Source organism: Carettochelys insculpta, chromosome 2, assembly GCF_033958435.1.
Source record: "Carettochelys insculpta isolate YL-2023 chromosome 2, ASM3395843v1, whole genome shotgun sequence".
Lineage (NCBI taxonomy): Eukaryota > Metazoa > Chordata > Testudines > Carettochelyidae > Carettochelys > Carettochelys insculpta.
The window spans coordinates 25,852,397-25,867,896 of record NC_134138.1 but is presented as its reverse complement, the minus strand read 5'-3'; the positions used below and the strand labels follow the sequence as shown (position 1 = coordinate 25,867,896).

Genomic DNA, 15,500 nt, shown 5'->3' with positions numbered 1-15,500 from the left:
TTTCAGTGGCAGCTACTAAGGGCCAAAGAAATGGCTGGGCAGAAAAAGCTGGTTCACTACCTGCATATGTTCTAGGAGTTGGTTGCACAGGAGTAATTAATGCCAAATAGAAATGGGAACACAAACATTAGTCACTACAGGAATTCAAAACTGGAGGACAGCAATATTCTCAGTTACAGAATGTGGTACGGTGCAATTAAACGTTTACATGTGAAGCATGACTGCAAAGCAATACAACGTTTTCTAGCCATTTTACAAAAACACAAATAGTAACACAATTAAAAACACTGTAAGATGAGGTGCACGCACTGTACCAAACATTAAAATACCACACTGTCATTAGTATAAACTGCTCAGCTTATGTGCAATTGAAATTCAGCCTCTTGAAGTGAACGTCACATTAAAATAAATTCAAATACTTACCCTTCTGGGAAACTGAAATGCAAAATTATCCTCTCTTCCTTCCCACACCCTCTCCCCTGTATTTTAAAAATATCTACATAGAGCTATATTCAGCTCTGATGCACTGGTAAATGCAGAGAGCTCCATTGGCATCAGTGGAAGTACTCTGCTTTTATGATGATAAAGGCAGAGCATGATTTCATAGAGTTGAATTCCTAATGACAACCCTACCACTAATTACCCAAGATGAAATGCAGTTTGGAAAAATCATCATTGATGTAATGTTCAAACATGGAAAGCCTGTTTTCAACTTTACAATAACTTTGCCAGAATTACCTTAAAAATAAAGCAGTCCCTATTATGCCAGAGTACCTTTGCAACCTCCTGCCAAAAAATCACAATTCCCACTATAGCTTTCATTTTCTTACCAGTCTAAAGTATGCAGATGTCCTAGACCTTCAAATAAGATATAGGAATATGATTGGGTGCCTTTGTAAGTGGTCAGGATGAGGGTATGTCTACATAGCAGTCTTATTCCAGAATAGCTATTCCAAAATAGCTTATTTTAGCTACGTCTACACGTGAAGCCTACATCGAAGTAGCTTATTTCGATGTAGCGACATCGAAATAGGCTATTTCGATGAATAACGTCTACATGTCCTCCAGGGCTGGCAATGTCGACGTTCAACATCGACGTTGCGCAGCACCACATCGAAATAGGTGCTGCGAGGGAACGTCTACAAGCCAAAGTAGCACACATCGAAATAAGGGTGCCAGGCACAGCTGCAGACAGGGTCACAGGGCGGACTCAACATCAAGCCGCTCCCTTAAAGGGCCCCTCCCAGACACAGTTGCACTAAACAACACAAGATCCACAGAGCCGACAACTGGTTGCAGACCCTGTGCATGCAGCATGGATCCCCAGCTGCCGCAGCAGCAGCCAGAAGCCCTGGGCTAAGGGCTGCTGCACACGGTGACCACAGAGCCCCGCAGGGGCTGGAGAGAGAGCATCTCTCAACCCCTCAGCTGATGGCCACCATGGCAGACCCCGCTATTTCGATGTTGCAGGACGCGGATCGTCTACACGTGCCCTACTTCGACGTTCAACTTCGAAGTAGGGCGCTATTCCCATCCCCTCATGGGGTTAGCGGCTTCGACGTCTCGCCGCCTAACGTCGATGTTAACATCGAAATAGCACCCAACACGTGTAGCCGTGACGGGCGCTATTTCGAAGTTAGTGCCGCTACTTCGAAGTAGCGTGCACGTGTAGACACGGCTTTTGAAATTTTGAAAGCACTCAGCTATTTCAAAATACATCATCCAAACACATACCCTATGTCTACACGTGCCCCTTCCTTTTGAAAGGGGCATGTTAATGAGTGGGTTCGAAAGATGCTAATGAGGCGCTGCAATGAACATGCAGCAACTCATTGGCATAATGGTGGCTGTGGGATCGAAAGAAGGGCTTTCGAAAACTAGCGGGGGTCCTTTCGGAAGGTCCCGTCTCCAAGGGCGGCACGCGATTCGAAAAGCCGCACTTTTGAATTGCCACGGCTGCCATTATGCTAATGAGGCACTGCATATTCATTGCAGCGCCTCATTAGCATCTTTTGAACCCACTCATTAACATGCCCCTTTTGAAAGGAAGGGGCAGGTGTAGACCCAGCCATACTGTTGACAGAACTTGGCACTTTTTGTAACAACCTCCTGTCTCTCCCCCACAAGGTAGAATGCCTTTCTCAACAGAATCTGTCAATAAAAAAGCCGTGTAGATGCTCTGGGGGTCCTTCTGTCAACAGACAGGGCTTTTTGGTCACCAGGCAGCCCTGTCTGCTGTACTTCTGGTCACCCATTCTGTTTAGAGGGGGCCAGGCAGTCCAGCCACTCTCTGGCAAAAGAGCAGATTGCTTTTTCCATCTGCTTTTGTGAGTAGTCATGATCTGTTGAGAGAAATTTTGTTAGAAGATATCTTCCAACAGCAACTTCTGTCAACTGATTGGTGTAGAGTAGACACAGCCACAGAGCCTATTTCAAAACAGAGCCATTGGATACGCTTCTTCCGGAGGCCCCTTCTTCCCGAAAATTTTCAGGAAGAAGGGGCCTGCGGAAGGAGGACTTCCTTCCGGAAGCTCCCCCCCAGGGCTGCGCTTCTACACGGCGTTTTGGAGTCCGGAAGAACGGTCTTCCAGACTCCAAATCACGTGACCGTATGCTAATGAGCTGCCAGGAATTTGCATCCATGCCTCATTAGTATATTTCGCTCCGTAAGTGGCATGTGTAGAAACGGCCACTATGTCTTATTTAGAAATAGGCACTATTCCTTGTAAAATGAGGTTTACTGATTTTGAAATAGGTCAACTGCTATTTTGAAACAGTGGTTGCATCACGTAGATTCTATGATAGTTATTTCAAAGTAACTTTGCTGTGTAGATCTGCGCTAAGATATCTGGGCACAAACAGCAGCTGTCAAAAAGGAATCATTTGACCCACCACAGTATTTGATAGTAACAAACCATTTTGGGACCAGGAGCAGGTCTACACTTTGGGTTAAAGTCGACCTAAATTATGCAACTTCAGCTACATAAAGAGCAACTCTCTCATTGACTTGCACGTCTCGTTCCAGTGGGGCACTGGAGTGCAGCTATTCACTACTCCTGCGAAAATGACTGCCAGTGGACCGAGTGCTGCAGCGTCGATCCACCTGGCAGTGGGTACAAGCCCTAGGAAAGGCTTGTGAGGAGATGGGTATCAGTAACACTGCAGCAGTAAGATAACACTCTGTGATGAGTGTTTCTATTTCTTTCTCTAGCAGACTCATTTAATAAGTTATATTCCTTAACAGCATGCATTATCACAGAGTTTGCATCAGCAGGTAGCTTAAGAAGAAGTAAAACAATCTGAAGGTGTCAATGGGTAGACAAATGTTTCACAAAAGGCCCATGAAATGCTTTTAGAGCAGAACCTGCACCTTAACTTCAACTGCTTGAAGAACTTGATGGCTAACCTCTCCTGACAGCAGGGGACTGCCATAAGTAATCTCTATTTTATAGACTGGAAACAGAGGCAAAGAGTTTGCTAAAAAACACAAAAGGAAATGGATGTACAGCTAGGACTAGAATTCCTAAATTCCCCACTCAGACCCCTGTGCTCAGACCACATCAGTCTTTTATATATGGAATGGTGAACTTGCTGAGCCAGAGTCAGTCCTGGGCTTAAAATAAGATCACTTGATGTGGGTTACACTAAGGAGAAGCTTGTGTCAGTAAATACAATCTAAAATAACTATTTTGCAGGTTGAAACGTGAATTGCTTGTATGTTGAATTTGGCCTTCCACTTAGGCTGGTTCAATGAAAGTAGAGGGGGCAGCAGAAGGAGGTGTGGGGGGTGGGAAAATTAACCTCCAAGCAGAGGGCACAAAGGGTATAAGGGTATTTTTAACTGCTGGAGGAAGGAATAAAATGGATCTTCACAAACAACATCCCCATTTCAGTCACTGCCAAATTACTGCCCTTCATACTCCTTTTTCACCAAGCCAAATTCCAGCCCCATTTATACCCACACAACCTAACTGACATCAGCAAGATTGCATGGGTGTGAATGAGAATAGAAGCTGGCCTCCCCTACTCAGTGACACCAACACCCACAACTACAATTTCATTTTTCCCAGTTAACTAGCTCTGAGTCACCTTCCACTCACACGACCATCCCAGAGATAAAATTCACTCTTTTCACCAGTGTTTTAGCTGAGAGTGGATGGAGGAAGGCAAGATCTCTATGTGAGAATTATTTTATCCCCTTCTTTTTATAATACAAATGGATTTCTCCTCGGAATGACTCTTGGCCTGGCTTCAAAAGAGATTTCTGGAAGAACCAAACTTTCTGTCTTTGGAAAGCAACAAATGGCAATACTACCAAAACATTCTTCCAGATCTCCTGTCATGAAGGCTGCAATCCCCATTCCCACTATGTAATTCAAATATGCTTTTCCCCAGACAACTACCCCAAGAGCATGCGAAGTGATCTAGTTTGCAAAAATGCAAATATTGTTGCAAATATATACACACACACACACACACAAACAGCTGCAGAAAAGTGTTAGAGATCAATTATAAAAACTGTAAAAAAAGGAACAGAATATTTCATAATTAAACTCAAGTAGTTCTTCCTGATTTGTCCTGAGTATTTCTCTTCCTCACACTTCTTTGTACATACCATGCAACTTACTAATGTATATCTTCCTTAGGCACCTTGCTTACGCACTCTGTGTACAGTATTGGAAAAGTGCTCTGTGTGAACTCTGGTAGAGGGTTTTTCCTACATTGGCTTTCCAAACCTTTACACATGGACTGGAATCTGCCAGATCAAGTTTTCCAAATTTACTAGTTATGGATAACGGAGACTGAGAACCTGATCTAGGTTGTACTGAAGCCAACAGAAGGCTGGTCATTAATTTCAGTGGGACCAAGATTTGTAAGCACTCACAGAGGTACAGTGAGAATTAATCTGTCTCTGGTAAGGGATGGATTAGATGAATTATTATTCATTTCTGTGGTACACAGAAATGATCAGGGATGTCAGGTGATAAGTGATTAGAAATCCTATTTACCTTCAGGACTGACTGTACCTTTGCTACACTAGGACTCTATGGCTGACTTTCCTTACTACTTTTCCTGTTTCTTACAGCAGTTACACACCAACAGCATGTAAAAGAAATACTATGAGCCAGATCCTCAGTGACTGTGAACAGGCACAGATCCACTGATGTCAGCGGAGGTTTACCTATTTAGACCTATCAGAAACCTGATCGTATGGTACTGAGGCTGCTTCTACACATGCCACCTCCCATTGGAGGGGGCATGGTAATGAGGCAATTTGAAGCAGGCTAATGAGGCGCTAATGTGCATATTCAGTGCCTCATTAGCACAATGGCAGCTGTGTGAATTTCAAAGTGCAGACTTTGAATTGCAGATTGACAGTGTAGATGCGGGCAGCTTCAAAATGAGCACCCCACTTCGATACTCCCTTACTCCCATCTAGTTCTGTGGGAGTAAGGGAATGTCGAAATGGGTCGCTTATTTCCAAGCTGCCCCCATCTACATTGTCAATCTGCAATTCGAAGTCTGCACTTTGTAATCCGCGTGGCTGCCATTGTGCTAATGAGGTGCTGAATATGCATGTTAGCCCCTCGTGAGCCTGCTTCAAATTACATTACCATGCCACTTCCCACGGGAGGTGGCATATGTAGAAGCAGCCTGGCGTCTCCTCTCAGTTACATCATTTTTGACTTTATTTTAGTGGAATTACAAGGAGGCAGAGGAGCCAGAGGCTGATCTCAGACAAGTGTAAATTTAGAAAAAACAACGAGAAGTCCTGTGGCACTTTATAGACTAATAGATTTTTTGGAGCATAAGCTTTCGTGGGCAAAGACCCACTTTGTCAGATGCACCTCCAAAAAATCTGTTAGTCTATAAGGTTCCACAGAACTTCTTGTCGTTTTTTTGGATACAGACTAACATGACTACCCCTCTGATAACTTGCAAATTCAGAGTAATTCACACTAAAAGAGAGGTTAGATCTGGCACCTTATGATTCAGCCACCATAAATCCATCTTAAATACTAATCTCCACCCTTTGTTTTTTGTTTTTGTTTTTTGCTTCCTTTATAAAGGCAACAAAATTAAAACAGGATGGAGTAAAATCTTAGGTATTTCTAAGGCGCTTATCATTTGGGCATTCAAGCACTGAGTACAGCAAGAAAACTAATTTAAAAAGTAAGCTTTAACATAAAGAGTTGGCTTACAGTCGAATATCGTTTCCCTTTAAATCAATGTACAAAGTATAAGAGTTCACATTGCATAATGGATTATTGTTTCAAAAGCATTCTATTTATTCGAGGTAGAAAATTGTGTGGTGCATTATTTTAATTTTTAAAATAGGATCAAATCCTAGATGTTATGCACATTTCTGAATGCATCCAATTCTTTTCACATACAAGTATTATTAAAGCTCATTTCAGGGAATTTTTTTCCATAAATATCATTGTTAAAATGTCATATTTATAAATATCTATTGTAAATACAACCAGATGGAGGAGCAGTTAAACAGTCCTAGTTGCAAACTGCTTTCTTTTCATTTATTAGAAACTGAAAATATATAGAAAGTTTTCAAATGGCCATGGGGCAAATTCTGGTTTAACTGCTAAATAGAAAGTAATTTCTGCCCTGTATCTTGTACTGTGATAATAAAAGGTGGCTTTTTACAAAATTGCCTATAGATATCAATCTTGTTAGAAGTCCATATATTTCTTAAACATCAAATGTCAGCGAGCGACTTCACCTTTCCCGTCTACGATTCTCTTGTTCGCTTGACTCAGGAGCTTCCAACGGACGTCAACATTTACACTATTTACAAGTTCAGTGTCCAAGCTGAGCGCTCTAAAGTGTCTTGTAGGAATATGCTATGCTGTGAAGAGCCACGCTTCAGAATCTGAACAAGTTGATAAAGTCTTGGGGGGAAAGAGAAATGGAGCAGCTCTCTGGGTTGTTGGCTGTGCAAGGATGATCAGTACCCTAAATAAATAAATACATAAATCAAGTTCAAGAGAGGCCACAGAACAAGTGTGACAGCTTTAGTTGCTTTACAATGCCCTGTATGCCACATGCTGCACATCCAGTTTGCAAACAGATGGGAGCGTGCAGAAGAGAGTACTATTGGGTGGGGGAACAACTGAATGCAAAACTGTACTCAGAGAGTAGTCATCAATGGCTCACTGTCCAACTGGGAGGATTATGTAGAGGAGTTCCATGGGGGTCTGTTCTGGGTCAAGTACTATTCAATAGTCTCAGTAATGACCAAGATAATAGAGTGGAGAGCATATGCTTATACAACTTGCAGATGACACCATGCTGAGAAGCATAACAAACACTTTGAAGGACAGGACTAGAATCAACCATCTTGATACACTGGAGAATTGGTCTAAAATCAACCCGATGAAATTCACTAATTACAAGTGACAAGTACTACAGTTAGAGAGAAAAAATATCACAGGTTCAGATACAAAATGGGGAATAACTCTTTAGGCAGCAGCAATACTGAAAAGGACCTAGAGGCCTGCCCCATGTTGGTGTGCTACCCTCCCTCTAGCATGTTTGGCTGCTCTCCCAGGCAGCCATGCCCAGGCAGCAGGCGGGAGGGAGCCACTTCTCATGCAGCATCACCTGGGTGCTATGGGCCCCTGATCTGTGCAGCCACTCCTGCCTGTGCCTTGCTGCTGGACACAGGGGCTGCATGAGCAGGGATGTGCTTGTGGGGAAAGGGTGGGGGAGTGAAAGAAGTTCTGGCTCACTTAGCTCCTGTCCCTGGCACCCAGGCCTGGGTGTGAGATGCCCCATCTACCCAGGCAGGCTCTTTCAGGTCGCTGATGCACTGGTTGGTGCAATGACCCACGTTTGGCATGGGAAGCAGCTAGAGCCACACCCTCTGCTTCCTACCCAACTCTGGCTGCCAGGGATTTGTGATGAGCATGCTGCAGGTGGAGGGAGGGAACCAATGCAGCAAAATGCCAGAGCCCCTCTGCCTTTCTACCTGTAGTCCCATGAGGGGGAAACTTGACTCCATATGCCTCTTGTGTTGCTCTGCTGTGGGGGTCATAGCAATTACACACTGAATATGAGCCATCAATGTGAAGTAGACACAAAAGCAGCTAATATTCTGGAGCGTACTAACAGCAGTGCTCTAAGACATGTGGGGGAAGGGAGGGTAGCTCTTCCATGCGGCACTGGCAAGAGCTCAGCTGCAGTACCGCATCCGACCCTGGGTGCCATACATTAGGAAAGATGTGGACAAACTAAAAGTCCAGACAAGAACAATAAAAATAACAATTTAAAAAAAACAACCCTAACCTATGAAGAAAAGTAAAAACAAAACCCAGGGTAGGCTTAGTCTTAAGAAAAGACAAATTAGGGAGAAGGAGGGGACTGATAACATATTTAAGTATGTTAAGGACTGCGATCAGTCGCTCTCCCTGTCCACTGAGTGTAGGACAGGAAGTAATCAGCTTAATATATAGCAATGGAGATATAGGAGAGATATGAGGACAAGTTTCTAACTGTACAGACAGGTAAGATCTGGAATTGGTTGTGAAGGGAAGCTGTGGAATCCCCATCACTGGAAGTTTTTAAGACCAGAATAGACAAACACCTGTCACAGAAAATGTAGGTTTCATAGAATGATAGACTCCTAAGACCGGAATGGAACTCAGGAGGTCATTGAGTCCAGCTTTCTGCCCAAAGCAGGTTCAATCCCAACTCAATCATCCCAGCCAGGACTTTGTCAAGCAGGGACTTGAAAACCTCTAAGGATGGAGATTCCTTCACCTCTCTAGTTTATGCATTGCAGTGCTTCTCCGCTCTCCTAGTGAAATAGTTTTTCCTAATATCCAACCTAGACCTCCCAAAAAAGGGGGCAGCTTTTTAAGGGGGTACTTGGATTTGGATCAAGGACCCGGGGCTCTACAGGCAAACACTAAGCCACTGAGCTATACCTCCATGCTTGAGAGAAAGCCTGAGCAAGGGCTTGTCTGGGATTTACTTGGTCCTGCCTCAGGGCAGACGACTGGACTAGCTCCCTTCCAGTTCCACTCTTCTATGATGCTCTAACAAATGTTATACTCTCCTTTGGCAACAAAAGGTCAAGGTTGAGCTTCACATTTTAGGGACAGTTCTCCGCTGAAGGAAGATGAGCAACAAAGATCCAGATTCATTCTCTCAATCACCTCCAAGGGACAGTGACATGATTTTGCTGTCAGTCAAACTCATGTCAGAACAGAGTGAGTTCAACTATGCTATTTCAGATTTACACCATTGTGGTGTAGAGCAGAATTTGGCCCCAGGTTTCAGTAAATGTCTCAAGTTTGGTGTGGCACTTCAGGGGCCGCCTTCTCACAGAATGAGAAACCCATGTTAGATCCTGTGGCCCCAGGGAGTAACAAAAAAAATGTGAAGGAGCTACTTAACATTGAAAACAAACAAGTTGTAAGTGGCACAGGCCTAATTTGTGGAGGAGGTCAGCACTTGCAAATTCTCATTAGCCTGAATTGGGAGAAATCGAGGACAGTCAGAACTTCTGAGAAATCAGGCCCTAAATCAATTCTGCTGGTATAGAACCGTACCTTCCAAGAGAGGATGTGGCAATGTCTGCAGAGCTGCAGGGTGTCTCCATACTGCTCTTTCCTTGGATAACACCTTACAAGTTTAAAGTACATCTTCTTCCAGTCCAGCAACCCTTTCTCAGATAAGATTATCCGCTTACGAATCTAAAAATCACAGTTAGAGTGGACTGAGTGCACACAAGGGCTTAGTTTTGTCTGCAATATCACTTCTCAAGACCTACCCCCTGCATGCAGCCAGCAGGAAATCTTCCTGATCTCCACCTGGACTCCTCAGTAATGGCAAGAGAATCTATTCTGAGTCTCTCCTTAATCCAAAATGCACCACACAGCATAAGTACCGGAGACCGTTCCTTTACACAGATTCCTTCCTGTTGCACTTTGCTGGACAGTGCCTCCACGGGGTTCATGGTATCACATATCACCCTGATTCGGAAACTCCAGAAGTGATTATTGGGATAACAAACTTTACCCCATGTAGCAGTTTCAAGAACTAAATTGTATTTCTTTTTTGCACAGATCTCTTCAAACCTAGAGCTACCATATTAGCTTGTGAGAAATTCATTTTCAGGCTATCGTTCGGTGTGCAGATCAGATTTGGATCTATGACAACACAGGAAATGTAGTTGATATAGGAGGGGAAAAAAATCTTCCTAGAATCCAGGGCCAGATCTTCAACAGACATAGATCTGTTTGGGTTTGTTGAAATCACTGGAGCAGTGCTAATTCACACCAGCTGAAGATCTGGTTCCACTTGTGTGTGTGTATATTTAGCGCTCATGAATGGTGCCAGACTGGCAGTCCAAGAGACTGAAAACCTTTGCCCCCACAACAGATACAATATAGCAACATGGTTAGCTTTCCACTCAGGGCAAAACAGCTCAGACTGGGAGGGGTCTTCCCACTAAAGGGAGAAAGAGGATGACTCATGGTCCAGTCACACGTTGGCCTCTCTATGGAGCCTGTCTGCAGCACGGCCAGTTGTGATGATGGGTTCTGTGATGTGAGCAGTTACCACTGGGAACTACCCAGACACAGAACTCCCTACACATAGGGTAAAAGCCAAAGTGATACCATCCTAAGCCACATGAGGTGGCAGCCTGGACTGGAGGAGGTGCATGTGCATATTATTGCTATAGCAGCTTCCCATTCAAGCATCAGTTCTATTGCATTTGCAACACTATCAGAACTTCCCCTCAGGGATAAACTTTTATCACCTTTATCATTTCAGCCCATACCAGAGACTCACAACACACCCCTTAAACAACGAAGCGGTCAAATGAGGAAAATTTGTCTGCGTTCAACTGCCAGTGGGTTACAACAGGAGGCTGATCGAGGTTTAACTTCCATCCCATTACCTGTCGGTCTGTGAAATGGTACTGGCAGAGCTTTTTCCACAGCAGCCGGTCTTCACTAAGGACCTGCAGTTCAGGGGCCACTTGCCCAAGGCTGACAAGATCTCTCCCATCAGTTAGCCGCTGCATGATGTTTAATTGTAAACACAATGGCAAGTCTGTAAAGGTCATTCCTTTAAAGGCAGGCTGGGGAAAAAAAAAAAGAAAAAAGAAAAGACCTTAGTTAGTATAAGGAGAAAAATCAGGCAGTTCTAGAATGAAGTAATGTAATGCTTAGGAAATATTTTGTATACACAAGCTAATTTCCCATCCAGGTTTCAAATGTTTCCCTAGGATATTCTATGATAGACTGATCCATTATTTCCAGCAAGAAGACTACCTGTATCCACTGTTCACTCTGGCAGAGCAACAACTGCAGTTATCACGGTTTACTCTCCTCACCACAGGAGGGGAGGCTTTTGGTGTCAAAGGTCTCCTGTGGTGGACCAGGACAGTACTGTCTCTGTTGGTCGTGTCAGATAACTGGACAATACTATTCCCAACCAGGTTAAACCTCCAGTCTACACAGTTGAATTTCCTTGGAAATTTCATGTTCTACTAAGACAACTGCCAACTAAGTCTACTAAGATTTTACAGATGGTCCCCAACTTACGAACGGGTTAAGTTCCGAACACCTGGTTGCAAATCAACTTGGTCGTAAGCTGGAAATACCCTTATACTGTAATCCCTTGAGATACGCGACCTCGCATATCTTGAATTCCATGTAAGTCAGGGAGGGCTAGGGTTGGGGCCCTGGGAGGGGGTAGAGGGGGTTAAGCCTGTGGTGGGTTAGGGTGGCAGGGGTGATGGAAGGGTGCAATTGAGGTGGGGCATGCAGGGGGTTGGACCCGGGCAGCAGGGGGTTGGGGTAGGGGTTGAGCCCAGCCAGGGGGTTGGAGCTGGAGCCCCACATGACGGGGAGTGTTAGCAGGGGCCGTTGAGGATTGGGGGGTGTTGACTGGGGTGAACCAGGGTTGGGGGGGGTTGACCCTCATGTGCCTGCAGCAGCTGACAGCTGGACCCCACAGCTGCGTCTACACGTGCACGCTACTTCGAAGTAGCGGCAGTAACTTCGAAATAGCGCCCGTCACGTCTACACGTGTTGGGCGCTATTTCGAAGTTGAAATCGACGTTAGGCGGCGAGACGTCGAAGTCGCTAACCCCATGAGGGGATGGGAATAGCGCCCTACTTCGACGTTCAACATCGAAGTAGGGACGTGTAGACGATCCGCGTCCCGCAACATCGAAATAGCGGGGTCCTCCATGGCGGCCATCAGCTGGGGGGTTGAGAGATACTCTCTCTCCAGCCCTTGCGGGGCTCTGTGGTCACCGTGGGCAGCAGCCCTTAGCCCAGGGCTTCTGACTGCTGCTGCTGCAGCTGGGGGTCCGTGCTGCATATACAGGGTCTGCAACTAGTTGTTGGCTCTGTGTATCTTGCACTGTTTAATGAAAGTGTGTCTGGGAGGGGCCCTTTAAGGGAGCGACTTGCTGTTGAGTCCGCCCCGTGACCCTGTCTGCAGCTGTGCCTGGCTCCCTTATTTCGATGTGTGCTACTTTGGCGTGTAGACGTTCCCTCGCTGTGCCTATTTCGATGTTGGGCTGAGCAACGTCGAAGTTGAACATCGACGTTGCCAGCCCTGGAGGACGTGTAGACGTTATTCATCGAAATAGCCTATTTCGATGTCGCAACATCGAAATAAGCTATTTCGAAGTTGGGTGCACGTGTAGACGTAGCCCACATGTGCCGGAGAGGTCAGCTGGGAATCGGGGGGGATGAGTCGGGTGGTTGGGGGATTGAATGTGGGTGAACCGGGGCAGGGGTGGGTGGAGCTGGCAGGGGGAGATAGAGCCCCTGCACACACTGGCGGTGGCTGAGAGTTGGAGCCCCAAGTGCGGGGGGGTGGGGTGAGCTGCGGCTGCAGAGGGTTGAGCCAGGCAGGGAAGAGGTTGAATGGGGGTGCACCGAGGCGGGGTGCTTGAGTCGGGGGCAGGTTGGAGCCCTGCAGGTGCTGAGCCAGCCGTGCAGGGGGGTGATCTGGGGCCACATGGGGGTTTGGGCAGGGGTTGGGTCTAAGTCTGCAGGGGTTGGGGCTGGGTGGGGTTGAGGCTAGGGTGTGTGTGGGGGGTTGGGGCAGGGTCCGTGGGGGTTGGAGGGAGCCCCAGGTGTGCAGCTGGAGCCCCCCGCTGGGGGACATGAGCTGGGGCATGTGTGGGAGGGTGAGCTGGAGGTTGGTCCTAAGTATGAATGGTTGTCAGTCGACGTGTTCATAAGTCGGGGACCACCTGTACAGGGTCACATGATATGTATAAACCAAGCAGAGATGTTCACTAGTGATGGTACCAATTAAACTTTCCCCAAAACTGTTTCCTACAAGTGGTGGCATTGCTACCCAGGACACATTTAAAAGTATTGTTTTACTGGTTTCATACAGGAGATATTTCTAGTACCTTGTCCACATTGTGGACTTGCTTTAATTCAGCCATCACTGCTTCAAACCAGCATGTAACCCCCAGTCTAGACCATGAAAGGCACTAATCTGTGCTAGTGGCCCCCACCGCTGGGATCCATGCAACGGCTCTGCCTGTCACACCAGTGGTTTACACCTGTGCAGGTACGCTGATGAAGGGATACAGGCTGCTGAATTCAGGGAAAACCCCCAGTGATATCAAGATGTAAGACCCAGGAAGTGGGCTCCAACAGCTATACTACCCAATCCTTACTCATGTGAGTAAAGGTTTGCTGGTTAGACTCCAACAGTGAAACAGTGATAAGAGGTTTGTTTGTTTTTTAAAAAAGTGCCACCTCTTTAGCTGCCCTGCACTGAGATGTCTATTTTAAGTTGCAATCACATCACCCTGATTGCAACTGGCACTGCATTTAACTGTTAAAAACAAAATGCAAGCTGCTGAGGAAAATTGTGTGGGACTATTTTTACCATATGATTCTGTCTGGAAATTCAAAGGCATAATATAAATATTCATACATAAAAGTGGCCACTTTTCAACTCTTCAATAAGCCATACATTTATTGGCTTATATCAGGACCTGTGTACTCTGCAACTCCACAGAAGTAGTCTATTCTGCAAAGCCCATCCGACGCAGCAAAACTATTATACTCTGTCATTAAATATTTAATTTTATAGCCCTTCTGGTCACCGGGAACACTATAAACTGACAACTGTGTCTGCCAGTAGCCTGAAACAATAACTCTAAAAGGAGTTAACTGTCCCACTCATGTCAGTGGGTTGCTGACTTAACTCTAAGCGTGGTAATTTAGGATCACTACTCTTAACTATTTTGCTGCTGATCATTGTCATAAAAATACCTCACCAATATTCTTATCCCAGGATCCCAAGGAGACTCCCACATACTCTCCAAAAGCTAAACCGCTTCTTACTCAACATTTGTCTGACAAGTTCTAAAGTGCAGTTTGGCATTCTCAGTACAAACTCTGAAACACACTACAAACCAAACATGTAAGTACATTGCATAGCTAAATTTAACATAGAATTAAATGACAGAATACTGTGGAGATTGTATCATTCATTTCTGTGTTTCAGCCACATTTAAAAAACAGCAAGGTTTTTAGTCATCTTGGCTATGTCTAAACTAGAGAGTTTCGTCAACAAAACCAGGGTTTTGTCGACAAAACTTGTGGAGTGTCTACACACAAAATGTCTTTTGTTGGCAGTATGTTGAGAAAACTGGGCACTTCCGCCAGCAGTGTTCTGAGGAATAACACCTTTGTGCACAGTTTCTGTCAACAAAAAGCCATATAGATGCTCTGGGGGGCGGCGGGGGGCTCTGAAAACAGACAAGGCTTCTGGTTCACCAGGCAGCCCTGTTTGCAGACCTTCCGGTTGGCAGTTCTGTTGAGTGAGCAGCCGGATAGCCTGGAGACTCTCTGTTGACAGAGTGGATTGCTCTTTTGATCTGCTTTTGTGTGTGAATGTGATCTGTTGACAGAAGTTTTGCCAGAAGATCTCTTCTGACAGATCACTGTAGTGTAGACATAGCCCTACAGTTGGAGCATCAGTCTTCAGAGTGCTCCATCGAGGTGTGACAGAACTTCTATCCTGTGCTGCTGAATTTAGGCCAAGTTTGAGAACACAGAAATCTTGTATATAATTTATTAGTGCCCTCAAATTCCATTAATCAATAAATCTGTACTTTTTACAGATGAAAGGCCCAAATAAATTTACAGGATTGTTTTCCCATCAGTAAAATGTGCAGGACGAGGCTCACCACTGAACTCAAGAAGACACCTGGGCATCTTATTAATGAAGTCCATGCAACTATAAAGAACATTCTGCATGGTTTTGCTGAACGAGGGCCAAAGACTTATCTGCTACATTTCAAACATTACCGGTTTTGAAGAACAGACCCTAGATCAGGAGTCTGTATTAATTTTCATTTTCTTGACAGGATTTTTTCAAGCTAGTAAGTACAATAGATGCTCAGTGTATATTTTTCAAGCTGTATTTTAAAGCTTCAGACTGCTTGGCTATTTCAAGACATTTTCTTCCCTTTTAAAATG

The 15,500-nt window shown here is 45.1% G+C and overlaps 1 protein-coding gene across 1 annotated transcript in view; it reads right to left on the bottom strand.

The window, feature by feature from the left end:
- Positions 1–6,259: 6,259 nt before the first annotated feature.
- Positions 6,260–15,500, bottom strand: part of FBXO32 (F-box protein 32) — a 32,572-nt gene continuing 23,331 nt past the window's right edge. Inside the window, exons 7-9 of the mRNA XM_074986698.1 lie at positions 10,928–11,110; positions 9,573–9,716; positions 6,260–6,972 (exon numbers count right to left, since the gene is read on the bottom strand). Of these exons, the coding sequence (XP_074842799.1) occupies positions 6,883–6,972; positions 9,573–9,716; positions 10,928–11,110 (417 nt within the window). The 3' untranslated portion in view covers positions 6,260–6,882. The remainder of the gene's footprint in view (positions 6,973–9,572; positions 9,717–10,927; positions 11,111–15,500) is intronic.